Source organism: Micropterus dolomieu, linkage group LG23 (assembly GCF_021292245.1).
Source record: "Micropterus dolomieu isolate WLL.071019.BEF.003 ecotype Adirondacks linkage group LG23, ASM2129224v1, whole genome shotgun sequence".
Taxonomy (NCBI): domain Eukaryota; kingdom Metazoa; phylum Chordata; class Actinopteri; order Centrarchiformes; family Centrarchidae; genus Micropterus; species Micropterus dolomieu.
In genome coordinates this window covers 35,196,394-35,219,791 of record NC_060172.1, presented here as the reverse complement: position 1 = coordinate 35,219,791, position 23,398 = coordinate 35,196,394, and the positions used below count along the sequence as shown (strand labels likewise).

The 23,398-nt window shown below is 40.5% G+C and overlaps 1 protein-coding gene across 1 annotated transcript in view; it reads right to left on the bottom strand.

The window, feature by feature from the left end:
• Positions 1 to 16,715, bottom strand: part of LOC123963796 (CXADR-like membrane protein) — a 61,584-nt gene extending 44,869 nt beyond the window's left edge. Inside the window, exons 1-3 of the mRNA XM_046040842.1 lie at positions 16,577 to 16,715; positions 14,260 to 14,417; positions 11,667 to 11,865 (exon numbers count right to left, since the gene is read on the bottom strand). Coding sequence (XP_045896798.1) covers positions 11,667 to 11,865; positions 14,260 to 14,417; positions 16,577 to 16,715 — 496 coding nt within the window. The remainder of the gene's footprint in view (positions 1 to 11,666; positions 11,866 to 14,259; positions 14,418 to 16,576) is intronic.
• Positions 16,716 to 23,398: the final 6,683 nt, after the last annotated feature.

The following is a 23,398-nucleotide window of genomic DNA, read 5'->3' as shown; positions in this document are numbered from 1 at the left end:
TTTTATTATTTTCTTTTTTAGAGGGGCTACAGAGTCGAGTGTCATTCGCAGCGAGCCTGCAGCACTATCAACAAGATGATCGATTTGGGAGGGACTGAAATTAGCATAGGAGTCCTCTGTTACTTTGTGATCTGATAATGAATTTAGAGCTGATGGAATCGCATCCTTAAATTTAGCTACAGCACCATCAGACGGACATCTTGTATAGAAATTTTGCCCAATGGCGTATAGTTCAGCAGTACAAACTCAAAAGTTATCAAACAGTGGTCGGATAAAGAGGGATTCTGTGGGAACACTATTAAATGTTCAATTTCAATACCATATACCAAAACAAGGTCAAGGGTGTGGTTAAAACAGTGAGTTGGTTCATGAACACTGAGAGAAGCCAATGGAATCTAACAGAGATAAATGCAGTACTAAAGCTGTCATTCTCTACGTCCACATGAATATTAAAACTACAATAATAACTTTGTCCGTTTTAAGGACTAAAGTTGACAAAAACTCTGCAAATTCAGATAAGAATTCAGAGTACGGACCAGGTGCTCGGTACACTATAACAAAGAGAATTGGTTGCAGTGATTTCCAACTTAGGTGCGAAAGACTAAGAGCAAGGCTTTCAAATGAGTTATAATTTAGTTTAGGTTTAGAGCTGATTAGTAGGCTAGAGTCAAAGATAGCTGCAACTCCACCTACTCGGCCTGTGCCTCGAGGAATGTGAGTATTAATATGACTGGGAGGGGTGGATTCATTTAGGCTAACATATTCTCCATCACCCAGCCAGGTTTCACTAAGACAAAATAAATCAATATCATAATCTAATATTAGTTCATTTACTAGTACACCTTTAGATAAGAGAGAGATCTGATGTTTAAGAGTCCACATTTAATTTTCCTATTAGTTTGCACTATTGCTCTTGTGGTTTTAATTTTTATGAGGTTTTTATGTACAGCTCCTCTTCTGTTTACCTTTGATTTAAATAATTTCAATAGTCGGGGGACAGACACCGTCACTATAGGGTTTTCACTAAGTAACTCCTGAAATGGAGGAGCAGAGAAGTGTGTTAGACAGCGACTCTGCCTCCTGGTCTCAACTCTGGGTTGTCATGGATTTGGTCCACTAATAAACTTAGCCAGATTTCTAGAAATGAGAGCTGCTCCTTCCCAAGTGGGATGGATGCCGTCTCTCTGAATCAGACCAGGTCTTCCCCAGAAAGTCTGCCAATTATCTACAAAGCCCACATCGTTTGCTGGACACCACCTCAACACTAAGGACAATTTAGGGTCACCAATCAACCTAGTCCACATGTCTTTGGACAGTGGGAGGAAGCCAGAGCACCAGGAGAGAACCCACGCAGACACGGGGAGAACACGGGGAGAACATGCAAACTCCACACAGAAAGGCCGGGACGACCGGGGATTGAACCCGCGACCTTCTTGCATTCATTCAGATTAATTGATAGGGTGAAACTTTATCATCAGAAGTGGGGTCAGGAATAGATTAGCTTGTCATAAGGGTTGTGCAGATGGGCTGGGCTGTCTCTCTTCATGTGCTGTGGCTAACTATATCCGTTTTGGGCACTCTTTCATTCTGATGTAATGTGTTTTTTGTTTGTTTGTTTGTTTTGCGTTTTAGTGTGCTTTAATTATTATTATTTTTACTATTGGTTATTATTTTTTACTTTAATTTTTCCTTAAACAACCAAGTTTGTACTTCCACTGAAGGGTTTATTCCCTTTTGCTTTGTGTCCCACTTATATTATATATATGTATATTTTTGTTACCTACTGCTATAACCAGGTTGTATGTCAGTTGTTTTTGTGTATGCGTGTGTTGCACAGTTTTGGAAAAGTCAAATAAAATGTGAATCATAAAAAAAGTGTGATTCTCTTTGCGGTTTGAAAATTTTTTTTAATAATAAAATAATTATAATATATATTATTGTTTTTATTTCATATGGTAATAGACTTAGTTTCTTCAGAGTGAATGCCCATTGTGAATGGACTCGTGGTAAATGGCACCTCATTTTGCCTGTAGAGTTTCCAGAGATTTTGTTGGCTGCCAAACATGTCTCTGGTCTCTTAGCCTTTTTTGAAGATAGCTGGTATAGCTGATTCACTTGATTTTATGTCTTTGTGGCCTGTGTACTGTGAGTTTTGTTAATTGTTTTATGGCTCAGAATTTTGTATAATTCTAAGGAGGTGAGTGTAACAGAGTCAAATATGTAATATTATAATTACACAATATTCTATGTAAATAGTTATCACCTGACATGTTAGATCTCATGTGTCAATATAGGAGGAACGTTTGGGATGTAATTTTCTGTACCCCTAGGTTCACTTTCAGGGAACCCCTCTTTATAAACGGAGTCTCCCACCCTTGCCTCTTCTCGTTTTATCTAATTATGGATGAGGTAAGTGGCACCGTGGCCACAGAAAGTTGTGTGTTTTAGGCTACTAGCTTAAACTTGTATAGTATGCTAATATACGCCTGTGTCGTTTAACTTGTGTCGGGGCTGAAGTTGTAACATAACAATTGACCGGAAGATTGTTTATTTACATCTCTTCTGTAGTGGTATTTTATTGATTTACCTGTTTTGTTCTGCTTCATGGAAGAGGGGCTGAAGCTGTAACATAGCAATTGACCGGCGGATTGTTTATTTACTTCTGTAAATAAAGAGAGAGAATAAATGGAGATCGCCTCCAAAGATTTCCTGGTCTGAGCATCCACTTCATAAAACAACGCACGCTACACTAGAAACCAACGGTTACACACACACATACATACACGCGTACCTATCCAACAGTGCACCATCGGTGTAAACCGCCAAGTGTGGACCTGTGTTTCTAGTCCTTTTGAAGTAAAATAAATATAATACAATATTTACTTTTACTGTCTTTTAACATAATATAACTGCAAATTTGCTTTTTTTTGCTTTTTAAAGAAATTGCCAAGAGGGGACTTAGATCCTTAAACAATAGCTACCTATCCAAGAGGGGACCTCCATTGTTATGCAGTGTAACTGTCTGTGCTCATTCTCACCTAATGAGTGTTTTTACTTTCAAAGACTTTCTTTGTTTCTTTCAAAAATGGATAATTTAACTTTAATGTGAGCGATGTGTAAACATTTCACCATGATCCAAACATTAATCACTTTAATTGAAAATAAATAAAGTTTAAACTCTAATTCAGAAGTAACTTTGCTGCATGCATTGATATCAAGCACTACAGTATTACCAACAAAAATTACTTGATCTAGGTTTCAAATGTATAAAATATCTTATTACACTAGTGCACTTACTTTAATTTTCTCTTAGGCGAATTCATATTCTTCTGTGTGGAATGGTAATGTATGCATTTTAAATAGTTACTTTGTATTTGCTCTTAATAACTGAATCTTAGACTGGTTTTGAATCACACATCCACTACACTCTGGTAGGGCTATTTGGATATCTTTAGGGCGTTCATTTTAAAGTCATTTATGAATATAATGAGGTCAGACAACAGATAATGAGTTATCCTTTTTCTAATAAGGATAATTTGATATTCAAACTATAGCATGTATGACAAACAAAAGCAAAAACAATAATACTTAAAAATATAATCTCAACTAAGCAGTCTGTTGACACATGATTTGATAATATGCTTTAGTAACAAAACTTAAAGGCTCAGGAATAGTAGATTTCCTAACTAGTATTAAGCTTCAGACTGTAAGATAAAGGGCTACCCAAATAAATTGATGTCCTGATGAGTTTTCATCAGGAATGCATAGTATTTTCATGTTTGCATTAGGCCTACAGAAAAAAAGGTCCACACTTGTATGGCATTAAATGACATGAATCCACTGTTGGTTGTTACATAACGACACATGTCCCCTCTTAGATAGTATGGAGCAACAGTCACACTCCAACATCCAGCATCAATAATTATTCCGCATGATTTGTTATTATGTTTTTGTAATGAATGGATGAATGGATGGCTTAAACATTTTCAATCTTGACACTGCGTTAAAATGAAGGGCTGCCCCCAAGTTAGGGGAGTCATAAGTAAAACTTTACCAACTTAAACATTCAAGAACCTGAAGTTTGATCCTCCACCTGAGAAGCTGCTGTCCTTTGCTAAGAAATGCGTAACCCACATTACCCATGAGAAAAAGACTATTACCGATGACATGAAATCCAGAGGCAAAGTCGATTCCTTGGTGAAGTGTGGAATGTCGAAAATGCTGCTTTAGTTACAGATGAACAAGCTTAGATGTACCTGTGTACTTTATGGACAGGCCTTAATATAACGGGCTACCCAAATAAATTGATGAAGCATTAATGTCCTGATGAGTTTTCATCAAGAATGCATAATTCTTGATTCAAAAGGCCTACAGAAAAAAATGTCCACACTTGTATGGCATTAAATGACAGGAATCCACTGTTGGTTGCTACATAACAACACATGTCCCCTCTTAGATACTATGGAGCAACAGTCACACTCCAACATCATTAAATATTCCTCAAGCATGATAAATAAATTGAAATTAGGAAGTAAATGGTCAGCAGGAAGATTCTTAATTTTCTTTTTTTATTATTTGCTTAAAACAGATTTATTATCAACTTTCACTAGCCCCCAAATTTTCGAAATTATGACAATCACAGGATTTCAATCAATTTTACAATGTACGTGTATCTTTAATCTATATCTAAAGGAATGCATTTTGTTTGTTGATTTGCATTACAAAAATGTCCACTGTTGGCTGGTACATAATGACACAAGTTCCCTCTTAGATAGCATGGATTGACATTCACACTCCAGCATGAATAAATAAAGAAATTGATAATTTATAAGAATCTTGTAATTTAAACTAAATATAATCTGTAGTTACTAGGGGTTTGAAGAGACACTAAGTTTACAAGACTAGGCGAGACACAATATTGGGTTCAAGTGTGAAATGTTGAAAATGTTAAGTAGTGCAAGTTCAAAGGCCTAACAATCAACATTGGCCGCAAGAAGCCCTCCCCCACACTGCAGACAATCAGGCACACGTTCACACCCCTCACCTGCTCCAGGTCACCTCTCAGAGACAGCACTCACATTTACATTTCTCCAGGGTTTTGTATTTAGCTTAACTCTGAATTGGATGCTAATTCATAACACAGTTTTCTACAACCACAAATAGAAAACGGTACAAATATATGTAGACATATGTTTAGTAAAAGTGTCCAAACACGCAATTCTAATAATAATCAATTATTATTTTGCCTTTATTGAAGATAGTACAGCCAATAAAAAGAAAATAAGAAAATAAATACAGGAGAGCGGAGATGCATGCTAATAAGCCAAAGTTTTGATTTGAACTGGGCCTCTGCAGTAAGAACTCATAGCATTTGTGTATGTTGCACATGCGCCTGAATCCACACGCTCATAAACTGAAAATTTCTTGCTCTCTTCTCTCTTAACATTGACCCTCAATTTACTGTATATTGCACCATAATGGCCACTCTACATTTTGGGTTTCAACAATACGCTTAAAAGAAATGTATGCCAGTTTGTATAGCATATTTACAATATTGGTAAGCACGAGAGAAGTTCTCACCACTCGGTTAAATTATAATATCCCTGACATAAGTGGCATGTTACACAAAATAAATTAAACACACAATAAACACAATTAAAGCTGCAAGCAGCGTTGGGCGTGTGAGCCAGCCGAGTTGCATATTCTGGAGCTTTGCTGGTGCAGCTGTGAATTTACTATGCGGTCCCGACACTGCATGAAGGTGTTATGTCACTTCCTGTGTCCCCTATGTGGAGCTACACAGCACTTGCCGCTATGAATATAAATCGGTATTGGCGTGTAGATGTCTGCGGGGTGGGAGAGTTATCAAGCACGAAAAGTTTGGTTCAGATGTGAGCATGTACACTGAAGTTACAACAACTTCCTGTGTCATGGCAAAGAGTTGATCTTTGACGCCACGCCACGGACACGCCCATTGACGAAAACTCACAGATAGCACAACTTTTCATCTTCAATGCCTTTAGAAGGCACAGCACAAATTTGAAGTCGGTCGGACTAAATCCCTAGGAGGAGTTCGTTAAAGTACGAAGTATGTAAATCATCCAAAAATGGCCGTAAAAATCAAAATGGCCGACTTCCTGTTGGGTTTAGGCTATGGCTCCAAGAGACTTTTTGTGCGTCTGGACAATATACACGTACCACAGAAAATTTGTATACGTAGGTGAAACGTGGCGGGGGCTGCTTTGTTAAAAGTCACTTTCTGTTGCCAGCAGGTGGCGCTATGACTGTGGGTGAATGTCGGCATGTACATGTGTTCAGGGCGGGACTCTCATCCGACATGTGCAGTTTGGTGCAGATGTGAGCATATACACTGAAGTTACGACAACTTCCTGTGTCATGGCGAAGAGTTGATCTTTGACGCCACGCCACGGACACGCCCATTGACGAAAACTCGCAAATAGCACAACTTTTCATCTTCAATGCTTTTAGAAGTCACAGCAGAAATTTGAGGTCTGTCGGACTAAATCCCTTGGAGGAGTTCGTTAAAGTACGAAGTATGTAAATCATCCAAAATTTTACGTAAAATTCAAAATGGCCGACTTCCTGTTGGGTTTAGGCTATGGCTCCAAGAGACTTTTTTGTGCATCTGGACAAGATACACATACCACAGAAAATTTGTGCAAGTAGGTGAAACATGCGGCGGGGGCTGCTTTGTTAAAGGTCACTTCCTGTTGCCAACAGGTGGCGCTATGACTGTGGGTGAATGTCGGCATGTACATGTGTTCAGGGCAGGACTCTCATCCTACATGTTCACTTTGGTCCAGATGTGAGCATGTACACTGAAGTTACAACAACTTCCTGTTTCATGGCGAATCATCGACACCACAGACACGCCCATTGACGAAAACTCGCAAATAGCACAACTTTTCATCGTCAATGCCTTTAGAAGGCACAGCAGAAATTTGACGTCGATCCGACTAAATACCTAGGAGGAGTTCGTTAAAGTACGGAGTGTGTAAATCATCCAAAAATGGCCGTAAAATTCAAAATGGCCGACTTCCTGTTGACTTACTTCCTGTTGACCCCAGAAAATTTCGTACATGTAGGTTGAACGTGAACGAGGGGATAATCTTTTCCAATTTTCTAGGTGGCGCTAGCGAGTCATTTTGCCACGCCCATGCGCGAAACCCATAAAATACGACATTTTTCACCAGTTCTGACATGTTTGCAAATTTTGGTTAGTTTTCGAGTATGTTTAGGCCCCGTCAATGGAGCCTACTTTGCAGAAAAAAATAAATAAATAAATCTTAGACAAGATTCAATAGGGACCAATTCAATTCAATAGGGACCTCGCACGGTAGTGCTCGGGCCCTAATAATCTTAGCAAATTCAATAGGGACCTCGCACGGTCGTGCTCGGGCCCTAAATATAATCTTTACAAATACAACAGGGACCTCGCACGGTCGTGCTCGGGCCCTAAATATATATAATCTTTACAAATTCAATAGGGACCTCGCACAGTCATGCTCGGGCCCTAATTAAGGCAAATAAAACAGAAGCCTTTTAACTACATAGCCTAAATACCTATGGTAGAAGCACAAAAAGGAAGGACGAATGACCAAATCATCAAAATCTGAGCAAGACAATAAGGCATTATGTTGGTTCTGAAACAGGTTTAAATCAGAAGAGAGTGACCTTGAATTTAAATGACTATGAATGCCTGGTTGACATTCATTGTAAGCCTTACATATTAAAAGACTGATCATCATTTCAATTCTTTGTCTACAGGAGCCAGACATTCTAAAACTAAGATACCTTAATCACCTAATTTAGTATTTAAATTCCATCTCTGTGACTTTCCCACTGCTTGTAAACCTTTTCAGTGACTTTAAGCATTGTTGATGATGTGTCAGACCAATCAGAGAGACCATCAGTCTTCCTTCTTTTGAGATAGATTTCAATCAAAAAGTGGAGTATTGTACATCCGCTCTTTACAGTTTCAAAGTATCTCCCACAACACTCAAGAGAAGTTGCATTACCAAAGGCCAAGTCACTGGTTAGCGATCTTGACGCCCTAACGACCATTGTCAGCAACAAGAAACCATCCCCCACGCTGCACACAATGGAGGACAATGACCCTCACCCAAGATGACTTCTCAGAGACAGCTCTCAACAATTCAACCTTAAAATTTTTCTGTGAATCACATAGGCTCTAGTCACTTAAATGTAGAGGATTCTTTTAAATCTACATCATTAACTGAAGACATGTGTAACTCTTTCTAAAAAATCCATAACAATACCTTCAAGCAGTATGTCTGACATGTCTACCACAGTAAACAAAAATAAATCAAACCTATGTCTAATTGCCAGAGAACATTTGCATTACTATGCCAGCAGTAGCATTAGCATTTGATGTCTTATCCTAATAACCAATCACTGTCCAGATAGCTAGTCAGGATTGTGTCTATATTCTGGGCTCCTCAGAGAAGGTGCACGGCAGTCTTTGGTGTCTTGTGGAAGTGTTGAAAAGTATGCAGTGTTTTGAAGGAGAAAAACCAACCTTAAAATTTCTCTACTATTCTTACTAATCGTTTACCAGTCATCCATTTATTTATCTGTCTATCTTAACGGTATGTAGAAATATTTAACCTGTGGTGTTCTTTTGAAAAACTTTTTCATCTATCCATCCTCAAGACCAAAGCGAGAGGTAAGTTGAACATTTTTACCAATACCCCTTGTATGTTTTCATCAAGACTGTTTGTTACTAAACTATGAAATTTAAATATAAACATGTACATATATACAGTATTGTATAACATAGTATATTCTGACTGTATCAGATTGTACAGATAGTTTGTTATTGTATAGTGATTCCTTAGTGTGTAAATATTTTTACACCTATGTAGAATGTTACTTGTATATTGTATATAGGGTGTATATAGTATGAATATTATTTATACTAATACATAGAATGTTAACTGATTCTACTTTTATTGTATTTTATTCCTTACATTCCTATATACACATACGTACACAGAAAAAGTACTGATAGCTTCATATTGTTTTACAAAGTCACCCAAGTTATCATGCTGTTCATCTCTTATTGTATAAACAATAATCTTAAATGAACTTGTTATAAGTCAAGACACCATATGATGTATAATATATTGTCAAATGGAGCATTGTTAAGTGTATGCATAACCTTCGACTCTCCTGAGGTAGAGCTCAGGAGGTAGAGTGGGTTGGCCGTTAATCGGAAGGTTGGCGGTTCAATCCCTGGCTCCCCCTGGTTGCGTGTCGAAGTGTCCTTGGGCAAGATACTGAACCCCGAATTGCCCCTGGCGGCTGTTCCGCCAGTGAATGAATGAGTGTGAATGTTAGTTTCCGTTTGAGCACTTAGGCTCAGTGTATGAATGTGTATGACTGGTGGATGTAGTGTAAAAGCACTTTGAGCGGTCGAAAAGACAGAAAGGCGCTATACAAATACGGAGCATTTACAAATACGGAGCATAGTATATATAGTTATATGTTGCCATGTAAGGTGCAACCTGAAAATGGTTTAAAGGCATATCTTGATTTTATGTTCAGATATGAGAACAATATTGATCTTGTCATACAACTCTCAGCAAGTCAGTCAAACTAAGCAGGCAACAATTAAAATAAGAAATACCCACTGCCATCATACATAGTGTACAAATTTTTGATGTGTATTATATAAATGTAGATACAAATTCAAACCCTTAGGGTCACAATGCATAAGATCCTCATCGAGTGTTAGAACTTTTGAGATAGTGTTGGTCGTTCATGGGATTTGATGACAGACAGACTGACAGATAATTCATTTATTCAGTGTTTATCAGGTTTTGGAAAAATCACCACCAAAAACGCTGAGCCAGTAGAATTCTTGCAGGAATATATTTGAAGACACATCACGGACTCCAAAGAAGGGGCCCGGTTCTGAGAGTACTCAGATGCCTTGTTATGGTACTAAAGAAGTCCTCCAGGATTATAGAACAGTGGCATTAAAGTACAGTAAAACAAATGTCTGGGTTTGATAACAAACCGATTCTCTATTCCCTCAATAGCCCAGGACCTCTACATCCAGCATCTTCACCACCAAGATTGTCTGAGACCAGCCACCCGGACAGCTGCTGCAAGAATCGGTTTGCATCCTCAAATAATTTCTGCACAAACTGTCAGGAACCATCTCAGGGAATCTCATCTGCATGCTCGTCATCAAGCCAGGACTATAAGGGATCCACAGTGTAAAAACAAAGGGCTCTTAGGTGGCCATCTGAACATACGCAGTATGGCCCCTAAGAGGGAACAATTAGAGCATCTTCTCATTAACTCAAATGTAGATTTCTTAGGGCTTTCAGAAACTTGGCTTAAAAACTCTTCCCCACAAGCAGTGGTATCATTACAAGGCTACAATGTCTTTAGAAAGGATAGGTATCAAGGAAAGGGGGGAGGGGTGTTATCTGTATATGAAGGACTCTTTAAAATGTACACAAATAATTTGGCCTAATGAAATACCAATTGAATGTGTTCGAGTTAAAGTGTCACTCTCAGCAGAAATGTAATTTACTGTTCAGCAAAAGTAGATTTTTATGAACAACTTAAAGCACTTCTGAGTTGTTGTGACTTTAATAATGAGGTTATTGTAATGGGAGACTTAAATGTAAATTGGGACAACAAAAGTGACAGAAAGAAACTGAAAGAAATTACAGATACTGTACTGTTTGATACTGTGAAACACCTTAAGCTCTTGTCTAGACTGTTAACATCTAACTTTAGCAATCAAACTGTTAAATGGATACAGTCTTATCTATCAGATAGAAAACAATGCGTGCAAATAAAGAATAGTAAGTCACCCTATCTTCACTATACACAAGGTGTACCTCAGGGATCAATTCTAGGTCCCCTGTTATTTTCACTTTATGTGAATAATTAGCCCAATGTGTGCAAAAATGTGGACACGATTATGTATGCAGACCATACGGTAATTTTTACACAAGCCAAAAGTACTGCTGATGCAGCCCATCAGCTTTCATTGGCTTTAAATGACTTACAAAAATGGCTGAATGATTCATGCCTGTGCCTTAATGTTAAAAAGACCGTATCAATGTTTTTTAGTAAACCTAAAACTCTCTTGATGAAGTCATTAACTGGGAAAGTATCAGCAAAACCAAGGAGACAAAACACACATCAGTGGAGCTGGAAACTGGAAAGAACCTAAAGAAGGCTAAATTCCCGTTCCAAGTTCTTGTCAGCTTTTACAGAAGAGCAATAGAAAGCATTCTGACTGAAAACAGCACCAACTGGCATGGGAGGTGCACAGGACTGGAGGGCTCTGCAGCAGGTGATTAAAACCACTGAGAAGATCATTGGTACCCGTCTCCCGAACATCAGTCAGTCAGTGAGGTGAGGTGCATGCAGAGCCCAAAGGATACTAAAAGACAGTACCAACCCTAGCCACAGCCCCTTCACAGCTACATTTGACTATCTACATGACTACATTTAATGATCGCTCCAATGCTAAATGAACAAAAGCTCTAATTTTAAAGAGCTTTGAGGTTTCATGACATTTTCAATTGTAGAGTGTTCTCAGTCCTCTCTCCGTCTGTGTTTTTTCTTACTGAACCTAAATACTGTCTGCCACTTACCCAGTACTATGAGGCTTATGGTGCTCCAGTGATATTGTGCACCAGTCTTGACTTTGCAGCTGTACTCTCCAGAGTCCGTCAGAGACAAGTCACTGATCAGCAGAGAGGCATCGCCTTTTAAGTACTCTCCAGCGAAGGCTACACGGCCATGTTCTGCTTCATTTGGATCAAAAACCTGTCCAGCAAAGTAGGTGATCACCTGTTGGGAGAAGTTAAAGAGGTGGGTGGATTTGTGATAGGGTAAAGAAGGTAAGACACAAGTACAACAATGTGGAACTTCTATATCACAACTACCAATTAGGGATGGATCAGGATTTTTGAATAGTTGTTCAATTACAAAAAATGAATAGTTTTATGTCACTACCGGGGGTCAGAAAAATGTGTGTGGCACATTCAGTTTGTTTCAATTTCAGTTTCCCCTGAAAGCAACTTAGCATCCAGCACTTGATGCAACACCAGCGAGAGCCGTGAGCAGAGTGGCTTCTCTTCTTTCAGAGCACTACTCGGAGTGGCTTGTGTCTTGCTCGATGGACAGATGGACAAACAGCCTGATCTGCTGAGGGCACAGGCTGTAGTGGCCTCCCCCCTTCACGGGGATAGTGGAGACTGTGTTCTCCTCCCCGGCTCAGATCGCCGCCCTCCAGGCAGAACTACAGAAACTCCTGGAGAAGCAGGGTTCCACTGGGGCAGTAGAATCAGGGGTTTTACTCCCGTTACTTCCTGCACAGGAAGAAGACAGGGGGAATGATTCCCATCCTGGATATGTCACTGTTCAACAGATTATGGAAAGACCTTTTTTCGCATGTTGACAGTAAAACATGTGCTGGAGTATGTGTGCCAGGGAGACTGGTTCACCTCGATTGATATGAAGGACGCGTAGTTTGTGTCATCCCGGAACACAGGAAGTTTCTGCGGTTCTCCTTCCAGTACCAGTACAACCGATTGGTCCCAATTCCTCTGTCTGTGGGCCTGGACCTAGCCTACTGGCGGGAACCCCCCTCTCTGTCGGTCGGGGTTCCCCTGGGCAGGGTCACGTCCCATATCTCGGTCTTCACAGAAGCCTCCCTGCTGGGTTGGGGTGGGACATTCCTCTCTCAGGTGGTGAGCAGTCTGTGGCGGACCCACATGCCTCTCCACATAAATATGCACGGTGTGGAAGGTGGTCCAGCACTTTGCACCTCTGCTGCGAAACAAGCACGTGCTGATCCGCACCGACAACAAGACTACAGCTGCCTACATAAACTGCCAGGGTGGGGCGCGCTCAGCGCAGCTGCTGGGGTTGTGGCGGCTGCTCTTGTGGGCATACAAAAGTTGATAAAAAGAGTAAACTATGCAACAAATAGAGAAGTTTCCAGCTGATTACTTTAACCGATGATAAAAATCCATAGAAACTACGCGATGCCTAAAGAGGGGAAAATGCAGTATCTATGAACAAAATGTTCTCTGAACTTCCCTTTCCTTTTTAAAATGTAGTTTGGCTAAATTCACACAACTGGCCTTAATGCTAAATCCCGATTTATTGCCCACATCCTATATTTTGATTGACTGTTCACATTATATTTTAAATGAGAAACATATCAGTCTCGTAACTCACTAATTGTGACCCATATGCGCAAAAGAATGTCACATGCAGCGTGCTGTCATATGGAAGTAAACATGACATGACATGACTATGTTTTTTTATGTTTATGTTGCAAGAAAGGGAATTTGTGAGCAAATGAGAATGAAGATGAGAGGAGAATGAGGAGAAAGAGAGACAAATTTTTTATTGTGGCTTTTCGTGGAGCGATGGCTGCTACTTCTGTATGGAGGTGTGTTTGTGTATATCTAAAATTTCTCTCAAATTAAATGATGATTGTCTTACTCCCTATTACCAGTAGGTGGTGCAATGTCTATAACTCCTAATTAGCATGTAGATGTCCTCAGGCAGGGACTCTTATCAAACATGTCAAACAACTCCACCACAATAATGCTTCACCATGGCAACAGTATAAAATGTGTTATTTCCTGTTGCCAATAGGTGGTGCATTCATTATGACTGGATATGGGCATGTAGATGTTTTCAGGGGGAGGACTCTTATCAAATGTGAAGTTTGGAAAATATCAGATAATGGGGAGTCATATTACAACAACTTTATCATCAATGTCTTAAGGCTTTTCTGCCCACATTTTAGATGGATCTGGTCCATCTGCTAAATCCTATTTCATTGTAGAGCTCTGCGCAGCTCATGGATTTGCTCGGCCCTTCCTCTCACTGACTTGGTCCCTCTCTCTCACAAATACACTGAAAACATGTGAATAGCTCCTCTTCTTCGTGCACAGTCTGAATCAAAAGATCAAAGCATGATCATGCGCTGAAGGAAGGATCATTGCCGGCTTTTCTGAATCAATCTGTAATTGAATTGTTATTATCATAAACACCACTACAAATTTGTTTAAAACTAATGCATTCAAGTTTACTACAATATAATACAAGTTAGCCTACCTGTATTCTTAGCACAACGCTGTCAATCTCAAAGATCCACCTTCAAATAAGTTATTAGCAAGCATGTTAGCATGTAACATTTTGCCTCTTGCATGGTGAGACACTCACCACTCTCTGTCTGTTGGTTGGCTTGAGAAGCAGCCACTCAATGTCAAGAGTAGGGTCATCACCCACCCAGAACTGATGGTGGCAGGGCAGAGTAGCATTGTCTCCAACAACTCTCTTCATCTCTGTCTGAGCACATGTTGTCAGCACACACAGCAGAACTGTAGAGAGATCAGTCCAAGATTACTGTTCAATGCATCAGATATTTAATATTAATAAAAGTCATTTGATTGACAGTATAAATCAGACAACGACCTGCTTGTTGTCTGATACTTGGAAATGTGGTTGACAAAACAGTTCTGTGTAAACTGGTTTCTAAGGACAAAGTCGAGTCACCAAGAAGCTGCTTCTCACTTGACCAACTAAATATTTCTGACTAAAAACACCAGATACAGGTCAAATGAGCTTTAAAACTCTGGGATTAGAAAATGAGATCTGAGTATGTGAAGATCACATTTCACATATTTGACACACATGACATTTAATTATTTTCAATAAGAATTTGTGCCATGCTGTTCTGTGTTAAATATTTCCATGCAGTTGAAACATATCAAGAGAGACAATCAATTTACAGATGTGAATATGATTACAATGTGAATATGATTTGGGGACACTACCCTGCCCACATTCACACAAAGGTTTATCCAGGTTACACCAATTGTAAGTCCCAAACACTGTGGACTGGGGTGGAATTACCATGTGGCTGAGGATAAAAGTCTAAGCTTCCAATTGTTTCCCCTTTTATTTATTTATCCTTCCTTGGACACTGATCAACTGTATGGACTGTGATGTCCTGCTGGCTCCACACATTTGTGCCTGGAGTGGGAGAGCAAAAATAGAACAGGAAAATGTGTGTGTGGTGTGTGTCACTCAAAGCCGCAGAGTGTGTGTAAATCGCTCTGCGTCACACACACACACACCAGCTCAAGGAACAGCTAAGCCAGGTTTTCAAACTACAGTGGCTACCCACAAGTATTAGAGGCACAGTCCATACTAAGAGTGATAGCTTGTTAGCTTGCCAATCCTTGGCAACCAGCCAAAAAAGTGTGTTGCTTGGAATTCACCCATTCTGTAGAGCCAGCTATCTGGTCATTCTATCACAGGAGCTGACAAAATGAATAAATGTAAATGTAAATATGTGATTCTGCAGAAGGATTGTTGATATATGAACTTTACTGCCAAACAAATACACCCTTCCCTTCACTGCCTGGAGTCCAGCATGTGTCAGTGTATAGAACTCTCTTTCCCACTGCCCCCAATCCCCGCTGTGTTTGATCACCAGTTGCTGAGTGGCTGGAACAATGATGTGTGGAATGTCCACACCACTATCTGTATTTTCCATTATGTAGAGTCAGGGCTGTGTAGGAAAACCAGATTTTATTCAGAGCACACAAAACAGAGAGCTAGCAAACCATGAGGAAATTTTCACTGAATTGAACAAAAATTGTTTTGAATTATAATAACTTAACAATAACTATCCCTTTAACCCTGACAGGCACCCTGGCTCCTAGTCAAATCGCTACAATGAGCATGGGTTTTGCTACTGTATGTGTACACTAGAGCCTGACCGATTTATCAGCCGATATAAGCTAATTGCATTTAAATCGGCATTGGCATTTCTATTTATATGTGTGTGCCATTGACTGTATATAAATTATAATATGTATAGTATATGGATGATAAATCTCCACTTCCTCCCACTGTACAACAATGAAGCTAAAATTAATTTGACAGAGGGGGCAGAGTTTACGACCACCAGGGGTCGATTGAGATGTTTTGGCTTAACTTTTGTGGAGTGGTCATGTTCTCCATCTTTATATGTAGTCTATAGCATGTGTGTGCTTGTGGCAAATATGTAGGCATGCTCTTCACATCTGTTATCACCACAAAAGGTCTGTTGGCTAGTGAGAGGACTCAGTGAAAAGTGGCATGGAGAGCTTTGTTTCTTTGAATAAGTAAACTCCCTGCTGCTTGTCCCAGACTTCTCACTGGACCATTTAAAGTGGTGGCAGTGGGAGTCAGGGGGACACAACAAGGACCCAGATACCATTAAACCACCTTCCTGCCTGCTTGTTCATATGCAAGTCACCACATAGCCTCCACTCTGGGCTGGTACCACAGAAAGCTCTAGTCTTAGTGAAAATGAATAAAAGGAAAAATGAAAGGATGGCAAACTCCGTCCTCCAAGCTCATTTCTTAATTGTTTTTTTTATCCTGTTGTTGGGTGTGTGAAAATTTGCGCGAAAAACTGTTTCAATTATAACCTAACAAATGTTTACGCCAAACGCTAAACACAGGAAGTGATAGAGCATTTCAATACATAGGATGTTGACATGATGGGCCCGCTCCCTCATCCTCCGTGGGCGGGCTGGGCTCGCCCAGCCTCTGCTGGGCAAGGGCCGCGGCTGGTGTCGGGAGGCTTGGACCCCGTTTACAACTGCTTGCAGTTCTAGTTGCATTTATATTCCCTATGGTGATTGCTTTAGTAATAATGAATAAAATTATAATAACCTGTCAAATCAATAGCAGTATACAGAGACAGACAAGGCACTGAACAGAGCACATGTTGAATGTCAATTTATTGTTGAACTCATAGTAAATATAAGATGAAAAGCGGTTTAGAGTCAACGTAATCCCTCCATACTAGCAGGTTAGAATTCTGGTTGTTCCATGGTTAGGGTAAATGGTTAGGGAAGGCATTTCATGCTGATAATACATTCAAAGCAGACATATGTACAGTACAGTAGTATTCATTTTCAGTAACGCATAAAAGAGCTACTTTTCTGTGTAAGTAATAGTAGTAGTATTAGTGGCAGAAATCTTGTAATGTAACAAGTTACCTATTGTTTTTTAGGTTGTTTCTTTGGTTTTGTGTTTTTCACTTCATAGGGACTATTTCTTCAGTATTTATGAAAAAGTGTGAAGTGAGAGAACAGTGAAAAATGTCATTACTACGTAGATTTATAACATTTGGAATAAAAAAAAATTTCAATGCACTACAAACTAAATTCCATTCAGCCTTCAGTGTAGTCGGGTAGTGAAACTATACTCAGATGGGTTAGGATATGTGGGAAATAACCTTTTGCATCCCTATATTACAAACTGAAATGTGCACTTCAGGTCTAACATGGATTATATTTTATAAACATAGGGGGCGATATCTGTCAAATGCAGGTGGAAAAAGTCCTGCTTGATGGCATATTTGTTTTGAAACTCCTGGAAAAATGACCAAGAGGCAGCGTGGCTTTAAAAACACAAGTGAGTGTTAGGGAAGAGTAGCAAGATGCAAAACTCTGGGTTCTGGGTTCATGAAGGATGAACACTGTAGAAATGATTTTTACTGCACAGCAGCTTCAGGAGAAGTGCCGGGAGCAACACCAAGACCTTTTCATGGCCTTTATTGACCTGTCAAAGACAGAGTTAACAGGGAGTTTCTGTGGAACATCTTATTGAAATTTGGCTGCCAACAAAGATTTGTACATACAGCGACATTTTCACATAGAGATGATGGCACGGGTAAACATAGGAGGTCAGGAATCTGCAGAATGTTGAGAAGACAAAAGTAATATGCCAGTGGGCATCTACTGTACTTCTCCACCAATTTTCACCATCTCCAAGGAGACACTTGCCATGACAGCTCTCCTTGTCTCAGGTGTCTACAGTGTATTCTAGGGATAAGCTGGCGTGACAGAGTGCCCCATACTGAAATACTCTACAAAACCAACTGCATCAGTATGAAGGCCAGCATCACCAAGCACCAACTTTGTTGGCTTGGTCAAGGAGTGCTTGCTTCTCCAAAGCTTTTTTTTTAGAAGAAGATAGCCATGAAATGGTGCAGCCTGAACCCTACCAATTAGAGGACTCTGCCACTAAACTCCACATCTGGCACCAGATTTGCCAGCAAGAAGTGCTGAAGCTTGAGGAAAATATAACTGGACAGCAGATAAAGAAGTAATATCTCATAATATCTCAAAATAAATCAGTAATATCTCCTCAACCATAGATGCATAATTCTGGTCTCCTTTAAAAGGTCAGAAGCTAAGGAATATAAATCAATTTACCATTATAGACTACATGGACATGCAATACAGAAATAATATATTTTCATCCTCGCCTGGTAAAAAAAGCTATATTTTAATACAATAAACCATCAAAACCATCATAAGCTAGATTATAATGCACCTGATTATATTCTAATACACCTGGAATACAACTGTAAATTTGATGAAAACAGTTATTACATAATCTTTTAAAAATATACCAGGCGAATGTCCATGTTTTGGCCATATTTACTGTTTATATGTTCACCTTTATTGGGAATTATTTTCAAAACATTATTTCTCTCCATACAACCACGTTCCAAATAACATAAAGCTTCCAAAACATTGAAATATTGATAAAAACAGTCAAATTCCTATGACCCAAAGCACTCCCATGCAACAGAACATCCTACAAGGCTGTAAGTGGACTCTTTCTCTTAGTATTGAAGAGATGAATCAATTGAAATCCTGTATGTCTGTGTAGCTCCTACGGGTAGCAGAGGCCGATAAAGACCGCCTCCGCCAAAGCAAACTCTTCTTCTCTACTTCAGTCTGACGACAGAAACGAAACTTATTGGCTAAGCCGACCTCACCAAGATGTCAACCCGCCAGACGGTCTCTGGGTATTTTAAGCCTAGTTCACACTACATGATTTTTAGCCCAATTTGCTGCTCAGCGGCTGTGATCGGGGGTAAATCAGCGGCCGAACGGCAGACACATTTCTGACACATCGCCAACGTCTGCCAGATATCTTGCATGCCAAATATCTGGAAGTTGGCCGACTCGACATCCACATCCAGCCAATGAGAGCAGGCAGCTGGCAGAGCAGGCAGCTACTTTTTCACTGCAAAACACTTTTTACTCCCCTCCAGCTGTCTCTGTAGCTCAGACAATCCCTGCTACCTGCGTGTGCTAATCTATTCTTTCACCCATATATTTTGTCTTTATAATTGGTATCTTTATAAAAACAAACAACAGCTGTTTCATGTGTAGGTTCGCCTCATTTCCCGTTTCACATTTCACGTGTGTTTTCTTGACAAAACAAGGTTTGGGACCAGCGTCGGGTGACACAGCCGCTCTCAGCTCGTGTAGTGTGTGACCCCCTGTCACCGATCAGTCACGTAGTGTGAATGCCACAACGACTTCAAGACTCCCATTACAAGAGGGCAAGTTGTGTAGTGTGAACAGCACGGACATCGGCCAACGCGGAAAATCGTGTAGTCTGCACAAGGCTTTAGTCTGATTTTAGTCAAAAGAAAATCAAAAGTATTTTAGTGTAGTTTTAGTAATTAACCATCATTTTAGTCTTTTCTAACTCATTAGTATAATTATAATTAGCATTTGGTCAATCTGCTCTAACCAAAATAGAGATATCAATTTAGTCTTTATTTCACTCATCTCACACAGATAAAAAATTTTGTAAAATTTGAATGTTAGCTTTATTCTCCTTTTTATTGCAAAGGAGACATTAACTAACCTCTATTTCTGGGGTGGTTAGACGTTAGTGGTTGATATGCTGCTTCAAGTTCGTAGTGTTTTTTCCATAAATCTTATAATCACATTGCTTGCTGTCCGATATAATTAGGCACTCTGTTTTTTTGTCCGCCTCATTGTATTTGAAATGGGACAAAATATCTAAGGGCCTCTTTCTCCCTAGCATGTTGTGTTCACATTCTCCACAGTACAGTAACGTTTTCCTTGCGCACCAGGCGTCGCCCAGGTCAGCCAGCATTCAAAGCACAGGAAGAAAAATATACTGCTGAATGAACATACTGTTCAAGTGAAAATTTAGAGGGAGAAAATATGGCCTGTAATATTTTGTCTCATTCTACTGACAAAAAGAGAGATTTTATTAACGTTTTTATTTTATGAATTACATTTTAGTGTCGTTATTTTTTGTCAACAATATTGCATGTTAAGACAGTCACAGTCAGTGTTTAAGTACATTGTCGCCGTTTCGTCATCGTCTTGTTTTAGTCGGAAAAAAAATTTGTTGACGAATATTTTTTGTTTAATTTCGTCTGACGAAAGTAGCACTATCCCTAATCCACCACCTACATCACCCCTGCATTCTCCAATCCTACAGCAACCGCCCCCCCCATCCTCTTGCCCCAACCTTCGTCAATCCCACCACCACCAGCATTCACCCTGGCCTCCACCCTAACCCCTGTCCGCTCACTTTCAGCTTCGCAACCCTCCCCCGTTTACCAATTCCGTCAGTTAAGCATCTCAATCTTACGCTTCTTTTCCAGCCATACATTAGCACCAACACCAGCCCTAGGGAACCTTAACTACCCACGGCACGATCCAGCTTATATAACCCTCACCGTCACATTCTAGGTGTGAAAGAAAAGCAAAGGCAAATTCTACAGGCATAGAATTTGCCTTTGCTTTTCCCTTTATCGCGATACCATCTGTTCAGTCTTCTCCAACTGCAGGGCCAAGTTGGATCACTACCTCTCCACCTTTGATGTTCGGCGTCACTGGTTTTTACATGTCACTTCTTTCTCGCGTCCCATGCCGCTTACCGCCTCTAGCAATTTCATCAGGGCACTTCACTCAGAACTTACTGCTTCACATTCGCAGCTCCTCCCCGGCTTGCAACCTGCATGGCGCCCCTTCTCATCTAGCCACCAGCCGCGTCATTGCCATACCTTTACCCCATCCATATCCTTAAAAGACCAATCCCTTCTTTCCCACTTATCGTCCCCATCCGCTGCAATTCCATCCCTCCACGATCACTCCATACTCTAAAACGCTTGTAAATGGAGCTAAGATCATAACTTCTTTTTGGAACGGCATCTCTATTCTTTTTCATGACAACCACTTAACCGAACCCAAAAACATTGACCAAACACTGACACAGCACCCTCCACCGGAATTGGCAGCCACTACAGTGGCGGATAGTTCACCTCACAGTAGTTGCTGGAGCTCCCTCTCTCCCTTCCCCGCTCTCTATGGGCCGTACCCCTATTGCTGCTATTCTTTAAGGGGATTGCATGGTACAAAAACCAATCCTTAGTCGCACCAAAACCCTCTCATCGCACTATTCAGGATGGTACAATTCAAACCTCCCACACTTTGTTTGGCCTGCCATTGCCTCTCGTTGATGATGCATCACCAACCATCTTTACCGTGCTTACTCAATTCTCAAATCAAACATCCAACATCTATGCATACATTGGACTGCTTTCGAAGCTCCTGCCTCTTCCATCTCTCACCCCTGCATCCATGCGTCGCTCATTTCACAAGCACGACTCTTATAGAGACATGCCCACACCCTGAGTCTTGACCCCCGGGTTCCTAGCCACTCAGGCCACCACAATGAGGATCAACCCCCTTCATCCCTACCTTCTTGACCCCTTCATCCCTTTCCCCTCAACCCCTCCATCCTTTCATTCCCAAACCTTCTCTGTAACCAAATAAACTACATGTTATACCTTAATCAGCGTGGTCTGAGTGAAATGTAGTTATTAGAACAGGTTCAGGAACAAGACAACTCACTAATCCAGCCATACCTGTGCTTCACTCGTTTCATCTACCTGTGCCTCTCCAATCCAATCATCAGCGCATACATATATAAGCCTGTCTAACCCCTTCCTCTGCCGTTTCTCAGTTCTCACATCCCACTCACATTTTAACAAGGCTGTGCAGAAAAAAAACATCACACGCTTTACAAAAAGAGATCATCAATGTGTTAAGGATTTTCTGAGGTAGATATGCTTCATCACAGCATAGAAGTAGTTACTTCCTGTTGCCAGTAGGTGGCGCTATGACTGAAGTGAATCATCATTGTGTTAAGGGTTTTCTGGGACAGTGCTGAAGTGTTTGTGGCCAACCTGCTAGAAGTACTTCATCACAGCATGAAAGTTGTCACTTTCTGTTGCCAGTGGGTGGCACTATGACTATGAGTGAATATTGGCTTATAGATGTGTTCAGGATGGGAATCTACTATGTTAAGTTTGGTGCAGATGTGAGCATGTAGACTGGACAGCAAAAATCTGAAGGTGGTGAGACTAATTCTCTAGAAGGAGTTTGTTAAAGTACAAAGTGTGTAAATCATCCAAAAATGACCATAAAATTCAAAATGGCCAACTTTCTGTTGGGTCTTCCAACAGGCTTTTTGATATGTCTGGACATTCAATTCAATTTTATTTATATAGCGCCAAATCACAACAACAGTTATCTCACAGCGCTTTTCATAAAATAGCAGGTCTAGACCGTACTCTGTGATGTTGTTTACAGAAGTCCAACAGTTCCTACCAAGAGCAAGCACTAGGCGACAGAGGCAAGGAAAAACTTCCTTTTAAGAGGCGGAAACTTCAAGCAGAACCATGGCTCAGGGTGGGCAGCCATCTGCGAACGGAGAGAAAAAGAGAGGGATGGAAGGAGAGAGAGGGGAGGGAGGCAGCCTACACAATATACACACAGAGGTACAGACAGTAAAGGTGATGTTGCTATAGACTAAATGAAAAATGGTACAGATATTTATAGTAGTGTTAATGATAACAATTGTAATGTTAATGATTATAATAACAATAATAATAATAGGACTAGTAACAATAGTTGTTGTAGCAGAGGGTGTTGAGCAGGAACACGGGGGCAGCAGGTGACCCGCAGCCACAGATCCAGGCTCCACAGCTCCAGAGCCAGAAACACCTGCAGGAAGTGATAGAAGGAGAGAGGAGAGGGACGAGAAAGCACAAGACTACCGGAAAGGGGAGAAGTTGTGTTAGTAACATGCAATAATGGGATGAGGTTGCATACAGAGGGAGAGAAAGTAGAGGAGAGAGGAGCTCAGTGCATCATAGGAAATCCCCCGGCAGTCTAGGCCTATAGCAGCATAACTAAGGGATGGTTGAGGACTACCTGAGCCAGCCCTAACTATAAGCTTTATCAAAGAGGAAAGTCTTAAGCCTACTCTTAAATGTGGAGATGGTGTCTGCCTCCTGAACCCAAACTGGAACCTGGTTCCACAGGAGAGGAGCTTGATAGCTGAACGCTCTGGCTCCTAGTCTACTTTTGGAGACTCTAGGAACCACAAGTAACCCTGCATTCTGGGAGCGCAGTGCTCTGGTGGGGTAGTAAGGTACTATGAGCTC